At 42.3% G+C, this 18968-nt stretch overlaps 1 protein-coding gene across 1 annotated transcript; it reads right to left on the bottom strand.

Moving 5' to 3' along the window:
* Nucleotides 1-376: 376 nt before the first annotated feature.
* SLC25A28 (solute carrier family 25 member 28) lies at nt 377-10693 on the bottom strand. The gene is given in 5 exon segments (XM_079138693.1): nt 377-1210; nt 2391-2447; nt 3535-3763; nt 10291-10545; nt 10547-10693. Coding segments are annotated over 5 exon segments (1095 nt in total). The 5' UTR covers nt 10583-10693; the 3' UTR covers nt 377-692.
* Between the last annotated feature and the right edge of the window lie 8275 nt (nt 10694-18968).

Here is an 18968-nt window from a genome sequence, read left to right as displayed (position 1 = left end):
CACTGAATAATTTTAATTTCACAACTACATCGAAAAACACAGTGCCGAGTGGGAAGTTCCACTGCTCGATCAGAGCCCAGAACTGGAGCAGAGAGATCTACTCTGCTGTGGCCTGCCGCTGCCCCAGGGAAGAGGCACTCGTGGGAACGAGAGCACCTGCTGAGTTAGGTTGTCAAATGCCCAGTGTTCCAGGTGATAGGGAGACTGAAACAAGGGAAATGGGACCATCTTAAATCAGGAACACCAGCAGAAACAAAAACTTACAGCCATCCTTAATAAACCTTCCTCTGGGTCCTCTGATTTATGCTTCAAGACAAGTAAACAACAGCTGACAGCATTTCACTTCCCCTTTGGCAAGACAAACGCAGCAAAACCATTTGATTTAAAGGTTTTATTAGGAACCAGGGGAATGTGCTGCTTAGCCCTCTATAACAGTCTAGAGCAGGTCACCAGGCCAGGACGGAGGTCGGCAGAAGTGCTGAGGGGTGCTGTGCGGCACTCGCCCAAGGCCTGAAGGAAAGGTGGTGGAGGCAACGAGGCTGGCAGGAACTGGTGTTAGCCAAGACACTGAGAGCCCGGGAGGCCCTCTCCTTCCTTCCAACTCCACTCAAGGCTGGAGCGCCAGGAGACAGAACATGGCTGAAGGGGGCAGGACGCAGCGTACTGTCTACCCCTGGCTGCACAGTGCTCCTTCATTTGCCGGCTCTCCACTCTTCTTGCCGTTTAGTGATCAGGTATTTGAAGAACTCATACACAGACCATGCGATGGCTGTGGAGGGGATCTGGTAAATTACTCTAGCCTGCACCCCTCGGAAGTAGGCGGTCACCCCGCCTACTTGGTATACCGTCCTGAAGGCACTAGCCATGCCTGTGATGTGTCCTGTAATGTTTGAGTTCAAAGCCAGGGATTCCTGGGTGTTGAGCAGTGTTTTGCAAACGTCCAGTGGGGTTGTGGCAGCGGCAGCTACAGCTCCTGCACAGGCTCCAGAAAGGACATGGGAGCTGGGATTGTACCGTCTCTGGGGGTTAAAGTGCTCCTGCAGGAATTCATAGGTCATGAAGTGAATGGCTTGGAAGGGAACGTTCATGGTTAGCTGGGTGGTGTAGCTGCGGTAAAAGGCTCCAGCCCCTTCATTTTGCCACACTGCCCGTACACAGTCTGTCACCCGGTGGTATGGTGAGTTGTACATCTGCATCCTCTGCTTGACCACTGGGAGTGCCATCAACAAGGAGGAAAATGGTGACAGCAACCAGCCGGTGACCGAGAATATCCAGATGCACAGTCCCGAATCAGCAGATCAGCCAATGGAATGGAGAGAGAAGAAAGTATAAGTGAACTAACTACCAGTTAACGTGATAAGCTCATGTTTCCCTCTTGAGGGGAGGAAGTAGGCAGAGGTCTGGTAAAGGGTCAAAAAGTAATGGGCCCACTCCCAGTAGGATTTCTTTAAAACCAGCCAGTTAGAACACAGGGTATATCTGTGGCTTAATACCTCCAGAGGGTCTCCTTGAAATGGGTACCTATCTATCTTGCCCTTTCACAATTCCAGCAAGGAGCGACTCAATGGCAGTGATGTAATGAACACAGAGCACTAACAATCCCAATCCTCAGGTGTGAGGAGCACCTAACTCTTAAAACATGAAGATGGTTATTCTCCCAGAGGGAAGGAGGGGAAAGTTACTACCAAAAAGAAAACAAGATTCTTAGCCAAAAAGAGTGGGGCTTTAGTTTCTAAACATCTTCCACTCCCTCAAGTGGACAACATGGTGCGACTTCTGTAAGTCTCCAGCTTAGGTGTGGTCCTTACCATCCCATGACCTTGCCCTGACACAGAACTGGAACTATGCTATCCCTTCTTATTTGTCCGACTACCTCATGCTCACAGTGAGAATGTTTTTGAAGAACTTCCCTCCAAATGAGAAGCCAAGAGTCAGGTAGAAATGCAGGGACCAACCTCTACAATTTAATCTTTCATTCCTATCTCAACTGTTCTTCGTTCCAAGAAGAAAAGTAATACTTTTAAATGTCAAAATCCATCTTCACTTCTTTGAAGAAAAATTAAATAATCTGCTAAACTTTCAGGAGAGATCAAATTTACTACAAAAGGGACTTCCACAAAAGCCCAGGAATAAGCTGATAGAGAGCCACCTCTTTTTCTAGGGAAGCCCCAAAGATGGATTAAATCCCAGTGAATGTTTCCTGTCAAGGGGTTCCTCTGGAGGATTAAAAATATGGAGCAAGCGCCCTCTGGTGGTAAAACAAAGTAACACAGGAGGATTTCCCACCAAAACTGAAATGCTCTCTGGCTTTTTTCTGCAAACCAGAAAGAGAGGAAAAGCTCAGACACGCAGCTGCCTCTACCCAGAGAGATAGGCTGAGGAATCATTACCTTCCGCCGGATTCATGGCTGCATCGTGAAGTAATGTTGCCACACACCCGGCTGCACCTGCAAATTAGAGAACAACTGCCACATTTAAGGCCAGGAGAGGCTGACCAATTCACTGAGGCCCGAATGAAGGCGAGTAGCTGTGTAAAGCAGTGAGGAAAGGGAATGTTAAGAGCCAGTCCCAAAGAAGGGCACCCACTGTTCCTAAACTTCCGCTTCAACAAAGAAATATTTGTTCCCACGAACTTAGTAAATGTCATCAATGTACATTCCACACCTATCTCAGAAGAGGCAAAACAGCCCAGTTTTTATCAATACAGATGGTCCTAAGAATAACTGCAGTTTATGCCCCAGCTAGGAAGCAGATCTGCCAAGGGATGCCAGCATATTGACTGCCACCACTGCAGGGAGAACATGGGAGCCAGGTGGTCAGATCTTCACCACACAATCCTGTCTTCCATCCTACGCTGTGTTGCTCGCCCATCTCCAACTAACATTGTCCATCCAGACCTTTCCCTTTGTCCTGAACTACTATATCCCCCACTCTCTCCACACTCAACTTGGTTTTCAGACAATCAAAACCCTGGGCTATTATCTCTTCCTTCAATTCCACCCAACCTTCAACCTCTGGATTCTCCACAGACCCTTGGCCCTGCCCCCCTTCACTTGTCAAGGCTTTGTCATGTCCTTAATGACAAACTGCCTATGGTCAAAGGGATCCTGAAAAGGTGAGGTGAAGAGCTGGGGCTCCATTAGTGTCTTCCGTGGGTAGCTGGGTCACCGCTACCTCCAATCCCATCCTGAGGAGCAAGACACCATCCAACTATCAAGAAGTAAACAGTGGGGGTAGTTCAGTGTGTGTCTCCATACCAGGCATTAGCAGTTGATGCCAGGGAGATGAGAGGAAAAAGTCAAGCTGGTAGGAAAGGGAGGATACTGTAACCCTTTGCTGAGGTGCCCCAGAGGAGGGGTGGGGTTGCAGCAGCCCGTTGTCTGAAAACATCAGGTTTGGAAGTCCCTCCCCTATAATCTGGCCTACCCCAGCCCAAAGCTGCAGCTCCAAACCATGCTGATTCTGGAAAGCACTGAAGCGGCAAAGCCCAAAGAGTTGGGAAAATGGGGGAACCAGCACATGAAGGCTCAATACCATTGGCAATATGGCTATTGCCCCCTGGGTGGATTACATCACTCAATGTCTTTTTCAACTTTTCGTAGCAGGCAAAATAGAGGGCGTGTGCAGGCCCTGCGCCTGTCGCTGTGACGTTCAGCCCCCGCATGGGCCTCCATAGGCCCTCTGTTCTTATAATCCTTCTGAGGGCCTCCAACACATTGCGATATCGAGCAGCTGGGTCAGGCTGTAGACTCTGCATCCGGGTCTGAAATTACAGCAAGGAGAGCAATGTCAGCGAGGTCAACATCTTGCCCCACCTCAACACCCAGGCTTTGGGCACTGAATAGGCCTCCTACAAGCAACTGTGCCAATCTGTGGGGGCAATATCTAGCACCCTGCTTTACTTCATTCCCAAATCTGTGTCCCATCTTTCCAAATCTTGGACTTTTCCTTTTCTAGTCATTGATGACCCCAAGAGTGGAACATCATGGCTTTCCCCAAGTACATGGCCACTTGGTAATTTCTCAGAACTCCAAGGTGATTCACTGCCCCAGCAATAAATATCAAGCCTGTGATTCAGAGGTTGTTTTTGTGCCTTAATAAATTCAAGCTAAGAGTTTTACAAATGGATTCTAAATTCAAATATTTACTGCATTTATTTCTAAAGACCAATCCTGGCACTGCTTACTGACCATAATACGTGAACTAATGAGATGGGGACTCATCTTTTGATACCTTTACAGACTATTTGGCATGGGCAGCTGGGTCTACAAGTTAGTCTTGGCAGAAGGAGTATTCCTAACAGAGGCTGCTACAGTTCCCTGGGAAAGAAAAGTTTTCCTTGAAACTGTGAAAGTGGGGAGTGTCTAGCTGGAAACCAACCTTGTCTCTAAAACTCAAGGGTCTTTCGGATTTCTGATCAAAATTGATTGAATCCCAAAATTGGCATCAGCAAATACAAATGTTTCTGTGACACATCCTTGGAATCCCTAAAAGATTCAACGATTGGAATGAAAAGTGTAAACACTTGCATAATGTTCTTGGGTAATTTTATTGAAATTTGGGAAATTAAATCTCATCTGAAACACTTCCCCAAATCAGACCTTCTCTGAAGTATATGCCTCCTCACAAAAATCTCTTGTGAACCATTTCAAAGTTAAAGTAGTGTGGAGACTAACAGTTTAAAATCAATGTCTAGCTGGGTGTGGTGGCACATGTCTGATCCCAGTGACTCAGGAGACTGAGGCAGGAGGATCCAAGTTCAATGCCAGCTTGGGCAACTTAGTGAGACCCTGTCTCAAAATAAAAAATAAAAAGGGTTGGGAATATAGCTCAGTGGTAGCATACCTCTGGATTCAATCCCCAGTACCTCAAAATAAGTAAATTAAATCAATGTCTATTGCCTAGCATACAGAAAGCACTTAACATGTTTGTTAATGAATGAATCTTTTGTTACATAGTCATGTCTGCACCAGGTCAGAAAGTAATGAGTACAGCCACTGGTGAACAAACAAGGGGTAACTGATGCCCAAGAACAGTTTAAAATCTTCCTTCCAATCACTAGATTCAGTCTGGATTTAAAAGCTTGAAATTTCCTGTTGGCCAACTGGAATCCAAGAGTAATGCTTTTTCTCAAAAGCATGGGGAAAAGAAACTAACCAGATTAACAGGTCCTGGTTAGCCACAAGTAATCCACATTCCTGGAGTTATTTCTTCTGCCTGCTACCACCACCACCAACAACAACAACAAAACAAAAAAACAACAACAAAAAACCCTTCACATTTAAAAGGTTAATTACTGGGTGTTCAATCAGAAATACAGTATCACAAAGGACACAATCTTTCCCACTTCCCAAAAAGACCCCATGAATCTCCAATAAAGAGTGTGCTTTATTCAAAGGGTGTGTTTTAAAACTGGTCTGGTAGCTTAACAATTTTGTGTTTCCAAAAATTTGTGTACAACTGATTTTGTACAGGAGGAACATTTAGAAATCACATTGCTCTGCTTTAGTCAATGGCCTATTTGGCATCCCATCCTGAAAGTTCTGATCTCAGAAACCTGGAACTCTTTACCCAAAAACTGGGCCAGGTGAGGTAGTGCATGCCAAAAACTAAGGCCAAAATAAAAAGACTGTGAGTGTAGCTCAGTAGTAGAGTGCTTGCCTTGCATGTGCTAGGCCCTGGGTTCAACCCCTAGTAAGAGACAGAGAAAAGTAGATTATGGTAAGTTTCACGAAATATTTTACAATTGCATCTAAATCTAACAATGGTTCTATTTAAAGCTTCTCCCTTAAGGAGAGGACCTGGGTATAAACTATGCCAAATATAAAAATGAATAAGGATGCCCAAATTTGTGGGCCAATAAATCTACTTTGCAAAGAAAGATGAAATTTCTAAGAATTTTGAAGAGCCTTCAGTATGAAATACCAATGCTGTGCTTTGAAGAAGAGCCAAACTAGTAGGGAGATAAGTGGTTTGGTAAAAGACAAGATAAAATTTGAGTTCAAAAACCTGAGTTTGGCTGGGTGTGGTGGTGCATGCCCATAATCCCAGCCACTTGAGAAGCTGAGGGAGGAGGATCACAAGTTCAAAGCCAGCCTCAGCAACTTAGTGCGACCCTGTCTCAAAATAAAACAAAAAAAGGGTTGGGGATTTGGCTCAATGGTTAAGCACTCTTGTGTTCAATTCCTAGTACAAAGAAAAAAAAAAAAAAGCAAGCAAGCGAGCCTGAGTTTGAGTCCCAGTTTTGCTAGATGTATTGTCCCAAGTATGTTACTTAACCTTTCAGAGCTTCAAAATTGTCATCTGTAACAGTAGGCCAAGAATGGCTGGCTCCTGGGACTGCTAGAGGAATTTAAAAAATAAGACGTATAACCATTGGTTATTTTCACAATGTGCTGTAAAGACTTTTTATTGCATTAAAGTAATACTCTAAGGAATATTTACTTATATCCAAGAATTTACAGATCATGGCAGCATTGTCTCTTCTATAAACCTTTCAGAAACAGGCATTGGCAACTGGTTCTAAACCTAAAAAGTCAGGTTTAATTCTGCATTTTTAAAAGTTTATTTTAAAGTTTCTTTGTGGCTATAATGACTTATGTGTTCACCTGCTAATCTGAAGGTCACATATTCGAGACAAGCCTGTTGTGAAACTGTTTGCTTTGCTTGGGTCTTGAAATCTACTTCTGAGAGGCTGTAAGGGAGGCTTGTGAGTCACACAGACTGGGTTCAAATCATGTCCCTGCCTCTTACACTCTGCAATGTTGAACAAGTCACTTAACTGCTCTCTACGCCTCCTTTCTTCATCTATAAAATAATGGAAATGGTGTCTACTTTTTGAAGGTGTTTCAAAGATTAAATGAGTTGTTTCAAAGATTAAATGTATGTGGGATAGTTCTTAGCACATGAACAGCTGGCATTTATTGACTGTTTAGCTATCATTATTAGATGCAAGAAAATCGAATGTCAGTGTTTCCATTTCCTAACCTTGCACTGGTGTATAGATAACAATTTATATCCAGAATGGAAAAGATTTCTCTCCCTCTGCTCTTTCCCTCTTTAACTTGTTATGTAAGTTGATAACTTGTTTCACTGCTGCAGAACCAAAAACAGTACCTTGGAAGCAGGTGGGGACTTTAGTCAGATGGTTTTGAGAAGGGTTGTCACTGCTTTGGGTTGCAGAGCCTATCCCTATAGATAAAGTCTGATGCTTGCTTCTGAGGCCTAGAAAAGGAAACTGGGATTTATCTGGGTTCCCAAACCTCCCTGTTATGACCACAAAAATAGATGAGTGGATAGCCATGGCTTACCAAGGCTGTTGACTTCCCATGCTCCCTCCCAAGGATATTTTAAGTCAACTTGACCCTGATTAAGTGAGTGGGGATACACAGGTTTGCATGCCAAGAAGCAACACCAGCTTTCATTTGCAAACACTGTGGTTACCCTTTTGACTGCAACATGGATACGTGTCTTTGGGTAAAACTGAGCTGCTTTTCCTCTCCACCATGGATTTATGGTAAAAAAGAACAGCTGCCAGGGCACAAGTGAACTGGAAAGGTCAGGATTTGAATTTTACTTTCATGCACGCACAACAGCATTTGACAATGGACACTAACTCATACTGGTCTCTCCTCTAATCATTTAAATTCCAGCATTAATGGCAAATGAAAATGATTCTTCTAAGATAAGCCTTTGGATTTTTGAAGACTCCTGAACATTTTCATTCAGATCAAATTATTACTTCCTTGATGTATGGCTTTGAGGCATGACTGTAATGTTGCATGACTAATTTTATTTTTTCTTTTTTGTATTTCTGGGGATTGAACCCTGGGCCTTGTGCATATTAGGCAAGTGCTCTACCACTGAGCTACTTCCCCATCCCTGCATGACTATTTTTTCAAAAACAAAACTTCCAAAGTTCATGTAAATGAATAATAACTTTTTCTAAATAGTTTGTACAAGAGACTTATTCCAGTATTGCTGTGGTTATGCAAAGCATTTCTGGAACTCCTCTTTCACAAGTGTTCCTCAGTGGGCACATAGGCCTCAAGAAGTAAATCAATCTCCTTGCGATCCAGTCCTACCTAATCTTTGACCCCAAGAAATAGTTCCCATTGTGAGCTCTGACACATTCATAGTATATGATTCTGAGTGATCTCTGTTCCTACTAAATCAATCTTTTTTTGTTTTTAAATATTTTTTTGTAGTTGTATATGGACAGAATGCCTTTATTTTTACCCGGTGCTTAGGATCGAACCCAGTGCCTCACGCATGCTAGGCAAGCACTCTGCCACTGACCTATAGCCCTAAATCAATCTTCTGGTTTATATATATATATATATATATTATATATATATATATATAATATATATATTATATATATATATATTTTTTTTTTTTTGCACAGGACAAAGATTTGCCCACATTAAGGATATGCACACAAATATTCTGGAGGCATTTCTAACAGAGGAATTTACAAAATGTTCATGGCAACAATAGCATCGATAGCATTATGAAAATATACAGTGTAAGGAGAGTCTCCCATTATGTTGTAATGGCACAACAGTTAAAGTTGTAGTAATATCTTTGTCACATTATTTATTACATTGTATTTTTCAAGTCATTAAATTGCTTTCCTTTATCTGTTTTTCATTTGATACTTATCCTGAAACAGCACCATAAATCCTGCATTCTACTCAGAATTGAAGTAGAGTGAGGTTACTCTGCAGCTAGATCATATTAACTTTTGGATATGTAGCATTATTAACTCCCAGTCATTCAGCCTAGAGTCCACTACATAAAAGTCTGAATCTTTTTTATTAGTATTTATTCATTTTACATTTCAAAGGTTCTATTTCTTTCTCATGGAATTTACTGGTTTATTTCTCTCAATCAATCAACAAGGGCATTTAAAATTCTAATCATGTTAGTTAAGTGCATTTAACCACATTTTCAGTGGCTATGGTCCTTGTTAGGAGTTAACCTTGTAATGCACTAGAACAAACTCAGTGTCATTCACAAAGCTTCATGAGGCCTTTCCCCATTTCTTCATCCATATTACTATGAAAACATGAAATGGTAACTGGAAGCTGTGGCAAGCAGAAGAGGGTTGTTTTGCATTGCCCAAATTGACACTCTTTTCTTCTGAATACATGACATTTTCCTAATTTGAGGAGAAAATATTCAAAATCTGCCAGGATATTGTTTGACCATTTCCCTTAACACGTAAAGGAAGCACCAGGCTCGATCATGTTTATTTCAACAGACTCCTGGAGTTTACTTCCCCTTCAATTTAGACCTCAGGTTTGGTGGTTGGCACCTTTACTAACTTCGGGAATAAAAACTGCAAAGACAATAATCTTTCCCATCTTCACTCAGCTTTCTTCAGAAGGACCTCGCTTCTGGATCCATTAATCATCCTGCTTGGTTGTGGATGAAATTAGTTTTACTTTCACACTAATTGTAGCGTTGTGTTGATCTCGTTCTATTTTCTTCACACTTACATCTACTTTCTAATACCATCACACTTCCCTTCTAGGCAACTTTCCCCTTTCTGTCAACTTTAGGCGCCCAAAGAAATACATTAAAGTTTCCTCTCTTGTGTGGGGGCTGATGCACACACACACTCTTAATCACGGTTCAATTTTTATGTTCAGGAAATAGGTGGGATATCATGCTTGTTTCATAGAGAAATCGAAACCTTTTCCCGAACACGATCTTTCCCATACTACTTCCAGTCTGGAACTCTGACTTCTGACTGCAAAACGACTTCCAATCACTCACGGGATAAGATTTAATACGTCTTTTATCTAGCTGAGAGATCCCAGATTGCGGTTCCTGCCTCGTCACTTCTAAGGGAAGAGTCGGCACGAAGCTGGTAAAAGCACCTACCCAAAGAAGATTGCAAGCCATCCGATCCAGTTCACTGTCTTGATTCACGCCAGTCGGCTTCACCTTAATCGAATTAGTAGCACTTACCTGTGCTTCAGGACCCCCCATCCCACCCTATACCTGTTTAGTCCCAGGTGGGATCCAGGACTTTGGCAGACAGATTTTTTTATCGTAAGTCCCGATTCAGATCTCACTGACGGTTAGAAATAAGTCCTGGCTCCTGACTGGGCTCAACTCCCAGCCCGGACCTTGCTTGCATGGAGTATCAGTTCGAATCGTGTGAAGCGGCCGGAGCCAAGGAACCCCGTCGACTCCAGCTCTCAGTTAGGATCCTGGCACTAGACGGGACTCGGGTTCGGTCAGCCCCAGGTCGGGTTCGGAGCCCGGTCCAGGTCTCACCTTGACGCAGTCGATGGGGTACATCACGCAATGCTCCAGGATCCCTGCCACGGCGCCCGCCACCATGTGCGTGGTGACAGTGGCTCCAGCCGGCAGCGCCTCGTAGTCCGGGCCGGAGTCCGGATCCTGCCGTACCGGGGGCCTGCAGGCCCCGGCCTCCCCACCGCCGGCCCCCCGGCCCACGCCCCGCTGCAGCCACCCGTCCAGCAGCGCAGACTCCCCGGGGCTCCGCCCGGGCCCAGCCGCTGGCCCCCCCCGCCACACCGCCTGCACTCCGCCCCTCCAACTCCATCCACCCGGGCCAGCCGCGGCGCACACCCGCGCCGCTACCGCCACTACTGCCGCCGCCCCCCGGCCCCGTTGCCTCCGCCTCAGGCGCGGCCCAGAGAGCCCCGGGCCTCCGGCTCCCGCTTGGCCCGCGGATACGCCCCCCAACCAACCATTGGTGAAGGCGCCAACTTAGCCCCACCCCTCTCCTCGCGTAGGGAAAATATGTCTGCGGTATTCGCGAAGTTGCCTGTCATTCCTCTTCCCCGAGGCGTTGCTGCCGCTGAGATCCCACCCCTTCCCCTTTGATCTTGGAAGCTTCTTGTTTATTGGTCACTGATTGGCGGACATGTAAGATCAGCCCGCCTCTGACTTTTCAGGGGCGGGAGAAACTTAAGGCAGAACTTTGATAGGCTCCACCACTCTCGATACTTTGGCTGCGGCCATTGGCTCGCACCACTTCTATCTCCGATTGGCTGAAGAAAGAGAGCGAAGCGCTGGTGGGAGTTAGGGACCGACTTTGGGCCCCAGGCTGGCACCTGCAGGCGCTGCGGGCGGGATCGCGGGATGGGTGCGGTGCCAGGCCTTCAAGGTCAAACCACTGACAGTACCGTTACGATCAGCGCTTGAGCGCGCGATCCAAAGTGCCCGGACGCGCAGCTTCTAGAAGTGCGTTCCCGGGCACGAGAGCTCTGTTCCCGCGGGATCTCGTGGAGGGTGAGAGGCGGAGCCAGCCTGGACCCGGTTTCACCCTGGCACTGCCCCGGTGCCAGTCTGGGAAGTTGTTGCGACACATGGGTTGGGGCCCTCCCCACTGCCAGGCGAGACCGCGGCGGCCCGTTAGGCCCAGGTCGATTCTGGAGTGTCCGACCGCGGGGACCTCTGCAGGACCCACTGGGTCCAAGACCCCAATCTCTGGCACTGAGCCGTACACACGGAGTCTCAGTAAACCCCACAGTGGTTGAATGAATGAATTCTCCAGGGCCCCGGCGGTGACTGGGCTCTGCGCCAGGCTGAGAGCTGAAGGCTGGGAAAGGAGATGTCGAAATAGGGCGGGATGATTCAGAGATGATGACAGGTGGAGAGGTCAACTGGAGGCAGCGTTTCAAGCCCTGCAGAGAAAGTATGGCAACTATGGGGAAGTTCGGACGTACAGCTTGTACCGAGTCTGAACCATCCACATCTTCCCCTTGAGCTGACTCACTGACAAACTTTATGGATCGTGTTAATTGCCTTTTGTGATAAGACCGCTCTTGCTCCCAGTCGGGTCGGCTAGTCTAGTGAGGGGCTCGTACTGGTTGTAGAACAAAGTCAGTGATGCCCAGCCTTCAGGACCACTCCAGCACCGAGACGTTGCGCATGGAGCATGTGCTTCACTTAGGAACAAGGAAACAACTCTAGAGCTGCAGCCTTTGCCAAGGAATCCACGCACCATTTCACTCCGTCTCCTGGCTTCCTCAGGCTCCCTTTGTTGGAGCGTGTTTGCACAAGCTTCCCAAGTTTCCAGCTCAGTCTTTAATACCTATTTTAATGAGATGATGAAGTAATTGTGAACTATCTCTTCCATCTGTTTATAGCGTTTCCTTAGATCAGGAAAGAGGTTTTTCATTTTCTCTCTTAAAGCTTAGGCTTCTCTGGACCTCAGATTCCACTCCCCCCAACTTGTCTGTTCTCTTTCTCTTCAGCAGTGGTTAGTAACCTTTCCATCGCGACCTTTTGGAAAATAATAACGCTAAAAATCCGTTTCTCTAACCCTTGATGCATACACAAAATTTTGCATGACTTCTGAGTTTCAAAGTCCCTGAAGGTGGCTCTTGGACTCCCTAGAGGTCCATTAATTTCAGGTTACAGTATGTTCAGTCTTCTCTGTTTTGTAGCTTATTTCAATCCCACTAGAGTACTTAAAAACGAATTCCCTTTACTGACAAATTACTCCTTTATTCAGTGGTCAGAAACCATCTTTCTAGATTCAGTCGCCTTTTTCCTATTTCCATTTTTCCACTCTGAGAGAACACTTGCTCCCCATTGACTTATCCTTCCCTGAACTTTTTCCTATCTTCAGGAACCATTCTAGTCAACCTTTTAGATTTCTTATAAGGTCTCTTACACTACTCTAGTCACTAAAGTGGGACATTCCTGAAGATCTGATGCTTCTTATCTGTCTCTAAGCCCCACTTTGGGGAACTTCGCCATGTAAAACCTGGTTTCCTCATTGAAGCCCTATTCCTTTCTGCATACTTGTTTTGTTGGCTGTGCTGAGAGTGGGACTTGGGGCTACATGCATGCTAAGGCAAGCACTGCATATCCCCTACCCTATGGTGTGATAAAATATGTCTGGGTGGTTCCTTTTGTATGATCAAGGAAGGCCTTCCTGAGGAGAAGACCTGGTGAGTTCTGAATGACAATTAGGAACCAGTCAGGACAGACCTGGTGAAAAGCATTCCAGCAGAAGAAACAGGTACAACAGCCCTCAGGTAAGAACAAGATTAGCATGTTAAGGAAGGGAAATAAGGCCAAAGGAGCTTTTGTTTAAACAATCTTTATTACAACAGCTGAATTTTTAGCCTAACAAACATATGCTCTTCCCTAAAATGCATTTCTCACTTTGTATTTTTTTAAATCAAAATTCTTATTCTTAATGGTTTGAAACTTACATTACCCTCTTTTCCTGAAATGCCATTGTACCTGGCATAATGTATGAGTGTAGTAGTATATAAAATGAGATGAATTCCAGCAGCCACATGTGAAAATAAAGCTGACTGCTTTCTAGTCACTTAGGGAGAAATTCATTCCCAAATGATGAAGAATAGGCCATGAGAGCTGGAGGGTCTCATAGGAGATCAGTGATCATAGGGCCATCACTGAGGACCGAAGGGATGAGGAGTTAGCATTACATATTTCAGCAGTTTTCAAACTGGAAAGTGCGCAGGAAGATTTTACAGGGAATATGTGGAAAATGAAGTTTCAAAGGAATCAATTACTATTTCTCATCTGCATGTATTTTTTCATAAAACTCACCTTCCTAAAAAAGCAGATGAGTTAGTTTTTTCCCCTCCTTTCTCAGTCTGTGCTCCCACCTTACAAAAGAAAGGGGTGGCCTCACCCATCCTTCATCTTGCTATGATTCATTCCCCAGGTATGTAAAAACCAGGTTGTCAGACAACCTTGGTATTGGCAAGGCCTCCTTTAATCAAGGTACAATTGTAGACTGTCTTTCCTACCTTAGGTATATTTCTGTTAAGGGCAAGCCATGGCTTTCTTTTTCTTTCTTTTTTTTCTTTGCAGTGCTGGGAATTGAACCCAGGGCCTTGTGCATGTGAGGCAAGCACTCTACCAACTGCGCTATATCCCCAGCCCAACCCATGGCTTTAAGTACAGCTATTTTGGCCCTTGTGGGATATTCTGTATACCTATATATTGTACAGTGGAGCCATGAGTTTTTAATTTAACTATGTCACCTATTCCAACCTCTGACTACTGTCAAAGAATACATTGCTGTATTCCCTGAAATCAAAGAGTGCAATATGGAATATTAAAGGTGGTAATGCCTTATTTTATTAGGTCTGTGTCTTACTTTATTTTGGGACTAAGATATTAAATATTTATCATTTTTATTTTTGAATTAGGAAGGAATAATGTGCAACAAAGGCAGTGCTCCTTCTTTGGTCAGAAAGAGTTTAGTAGCGCTTTTCATTTACTCAAACTTTACCTTAGGTCTCAATTTTATACTTTGCATTATTTCTAGGAGAAGCATAGGGAAAGCACATGTTTATATATTTTCAGAGATTAACATGCCTTCAAGAAAATATGTTCAAAGAAAATTTGCATTTTACATTTTCTTGAATATTTATTTTGTATTTGTGTACTGTGGATTTGACCCAGGGGCACTCTACCAACTAAGCCATATCCCTGACCCTTTTTATTTTTTATTTTGAGATAGGGTCTCACTAAGTTGCTGAGCTGACCTCAAACTTGAGATCTTCTTCCCTCAGCCTCCTGAGTTGCTGGGATTACAGGTACACACAGCTGTGCCTAACTTTTTGGAATGTTTATTTAGGCTTATAGTTAAAAAAAAATCATTTTCCTTTGTCAAAAGATTATTGGCGATACCATTTCATACCTACTTGAATGACTATAATAAAAAACACAACCATGGCTGAAAATAACAACCATTGGTGAGGTGAGGATGTAGAGAAATTGGAACCCTCATACATTGCTGATGGTAATATAAAATTGTTCAGCCACTATAGAAAACAGTTTGGCAAATCATGAAAAAGTTAAACATAGGCCAGGTGCTATGGCACAGACCTGTAATCCAGCAACCCGTGGATTCAATCACCAGTACTGAAAAAAAAAGAAAGAAAGAAAGAAAGAAAGAGAGAGAGAGAAAAAAAAAGTTTCCTGACTGCCTTCTCAGTGTTTTTGTCCTTCACTCTATCTTGAAGCTCATATATATCATGAAACTGTGCTAGGCCCTTAGTACCGAGTGTGATGTGTGAGGAAAAGGAGGGAAGGAATGGAAACAGTCCAAAAACAGATAAACAAATTGAATATATACATGCAATAATTTAGTCATAAAAAAGAACAAAGTAGATACTGATACATACTACAATGTGAATAAACCTGGAAAAATCTTATGTTAAGTGAAGCAAGCCAGATGCAAAAGGTCACATATAATCCCACTTATATGAAATATCCAGAATAGGTAGCCCTGTAAGATTTCAGATTGGTGGTCCAGGGGCAGCTAGGAGAGAATGGGAATAACTGTTTAATGGGTATAAGGTTTCCTTCGGGGGCAATAAAATATGTTGGAACTAGGTAGCAATAGTAGTTGCACATTGTGGATGTACAAAATGCCACTCAATTATCTACCTTAAGATGCTAATTATGCCTTGTGAATTTTACTTCAATTTAGAAAAGATTGGCTAGCACTCAACGGATGAGCGGAATAGGCTAGTATCTCATTATCCTCTCAGGTGCTGATGGCTCTGTAACTCCAAAGAACACCTCTAAACCAGTCTTTATACAACTTTGCGTGGCTTCACACTGACTTGAAGGAAATCTACCCTGGAAAAAAAGTGAAAGATTGGGAAGAAATTGCCAATTTGAGTGTGTGTGTGAGTGAAAATGTTTTAAAATTACATTTTACTGTACAACCCTGTGAACATACTAAAACAAAAACTACTGAATTGGATGAATTTTATATTATGTGAATTAGAGCTGAACAAAACAGTTTTAAAAAGCAAAGGTCTATTTGGGGTATGTTGAAAGTATCTCTTGAAACAATAGTTTCATTATCTTTTAAGCAACAAACTGTTTCCTTTTGCACATTTTTTTTGGGGGGGTTACTGCAATCATACCACCACTACCTTCTTTTTAAAAAGTTTCTCCTAGACCATCTTAATTCAAAAAGAAAAAAGTCACAAGAAAAATTAGCAGTTTTGGTCTAAGAAACAAACCTGATGTTATCTTGGCTCATAAAAAATCCAAGGAAATTAGTTTCACTGGTTGTTGTTCAGTAGGAAGTTTCAGTTCATTTCATAACCATACTCAAGTTAAGTTGAAACAGATATAGTTAGAGGTAATAATGCTATAGTAAATCCATGTTTCATTCTTGTTTAGGCATGAATCTCACTGCCACTCATTTTGTTCATTTATTCATTTCTATTATATCCTTGTTGCCTTGATAAAACTATATCATAAATTTTATAAATAATGCCTCTAATTATTTTTGTACTTTTGTAAGTCCTATATCTATTAGTCATATAATACTTTATCTTCTTTTTGTTTATTTTACAAAGAGGATAAATTTGCTGTCTTAAAAGCATCTCCTTTTGCACCTGGCAAAATGAAGTGTTACCAAAATGTAATCTGAATTTATAATTTTCTGGACTTTAGGAAATCATTTCTTTTCATTAGAATTAATTTTTCCTTCTCAGACATTGACAGTTTCCATTAACTCTATCAAATATATAATTGTCAACTTACTGCTTAATCTTGAATTACAAACCTGCATATTTTATAATATCAATTTCTGCTTATCTGTAATATCTTAAGGCACTTTAAAATGGTCTAAATAATTGAAAATAGGACTTTGATCTCAATCAAGAAGAAAAATTGTAGCCAGACCTGGTGACCTGTAATCCCAGCGAATTAGGAGGCTGAGGCAGAAGGGTTGCAAGATTGAGGCCGCCTGGGCAACTTAGCAACACCCTGTCTCGAAATAAAAAATAAAGGGTGCTGGAGATATAACTCAGTGATAGAGCACCCCTGGGTTCAAACCCCAGCACTACATGTGCGCACGCGCGCAGCGCACACACACACACACACACACACACACACACACACACACACAGAAAAGGAAAAAGAAAAATTGTGACGTGCATAAATTCCAATTTTGTGGAATTAAAAAATTTCAATTTCGTCTAATTTTAGCTCCATAATAAAGATGGGTCTAAATGAAAGAGTAAAAAGAACAATTAATTGTAACTTGATAAGTTTTGGTAAAATCTTTGTGATATTTTCAGAGACAGATAGTGATTACTTTGAGTAGCACATCTTTTTGCAAATGAGATCGTTTTTGACCTTCTAAGAAAGTGTAAGGAGATGAAAAAATTGAGTGATGAGGATTTAACAAAAATCTCATTTATTCATTTAGTTGTGTAAAAGCCCCCTGGCACATCTGTAACAAAATAATAGAAATAGAACTGGTGGTGAATTCTATCTCACTTTAGCAAAATATCATAATCATCTAATAATTCTCGATGTAATTTAAAATGTTTTTAAAAGCCCCACCCATCTATTAGGAGTATAGTGTATCACAATTTTACTTTTTATGTAATTCTTTATCAAAATCTTATTTATAGTTACATTGTCTTCATATTCCAACTGATGCTCAGGTCTTTTGTAGAGCTTAGATAGTTATGGTTTTGCATATGTTTATAAAATTATTTCACATATATATATATATATATATATATATATATATATATATATAACCAATAGATGGTAGCTGCCCCACTAGTAGGCTGGGAGCATCTTTTTTTTTTTTTTTTGATTTATTTTTATTGTAAACAAATGGGATACATGTTGTTTCAGTTTGTACATGGAGTAACAGCATACCATTTGCATATTCATATATTTACATAGAGTAATGATGTTTGATTCATTCCGTTATTTTTTTCCTTCCCCCCACCCTTCCCACCTCTCTTTTCCCTCTATACAGTCCCTCCTTCCTCCATTCTTGTCCCCCTCCCACCCCCCCATTAAATGTCATCATCCGCTTATCAGTGAGATAATTCCTCTTTGGAATTTTGAGATTGGTTTATCTCACTTAACATGATATTCTCCAATTTCATCCATTTGCCTGCAAATTCCATAATTTTATTATTCTTTATAGCTGAGTAATATTCCATTGTATATATATACCACAGTTTCTTTATCCATTCATCAATTGAAGGGCATCTTGGTTGGTTCCACAGTCTGCTATTGTGAATTGAGCTGCTATGAACATTGATGTGGCTGTATCTCTGTAGTATGCTGATTTTAAGTCCTTTGGGTATAGGCCGAGGAGTGGGATAGCTGGGTCAAATGGTAGGTCCATTCCAAGTTTTCTAAGGAATCTCCACACTGCTTTTCAGAGTGGCTGCACTAATTTGCAGTCCCACCAGCAATGTATGCGTGTACCTTTTCCCCCACATCCTCTCCAACACCTATTGTTGCTTGTATTCTTGATAATCACCATTCTAATTGGGGTGAGATGGAATCTTAGTGTAGTTTTGATTTGCATTTCTCTTATTACTAAAGATGTTGAACATTTTTTCATATGTCTGTTGATTGCTTGTATATCTTCTTCTGTGAAGTGTCTGTTCATTTCCTTAGCCCGTTTGTTGATTGGATTATTTGTATTCTTTGTGTAGAGTTTTTTGAGTTCTTTATATATTCTGGAAATTAGTGTTCTATCTGAAGTATGAGTGGCAAAGATATTCTCCCACTCTGTAGGCTCTCTCTTCGCATTGCTGATAGTTTCCTTTGCTGAGAGAAAGCTATTTAGTTTGAGTCTATCCTAGTTATTGATTCTTGCTTTTATTTCTTGTGCTATGGGAGTCCTGTTAAGGAAGTCTGATCCTAAGTCAACAAGGTGAAGATGTGGACCTACTTTTTCTTCTATAAAATGCAGGGTCTCTGGTCTGAGTTGAGTTTTATGCAGGGTGAGAGATAGGGGTTTAGTTTCATTCTGTTGCATATGGATTTCCAGTTTTCCCAGCACCATTTGTTGAAGAGGCTATCTTTTCTCCATTGCATATTTTTGGCCCCTTTGTCTAGTATGAGAAAATTGTATTTATTTGGGTTTGTGTCCGTGTCCTCTATTCTGTACCATTGATCTACCTGTCTATTTTGGTGCCAATACC

Source organism: Sciurus vulgaris (genome assembly GCF_902686455.1).
Source record: "Sciurus vulgaris genome assembly, chromosome: 4".
Lineage (NCBI taxonomy): Eukaryota > Metazoa > Chordata > Mammalia > Rodentia > Sciuridae > Sciurus > Sciurus vulgaris.
Note: the sequence above shows the minus strand (reverse complement) of the source record. Positions and strands in the feature narration are given on the sequence as shown.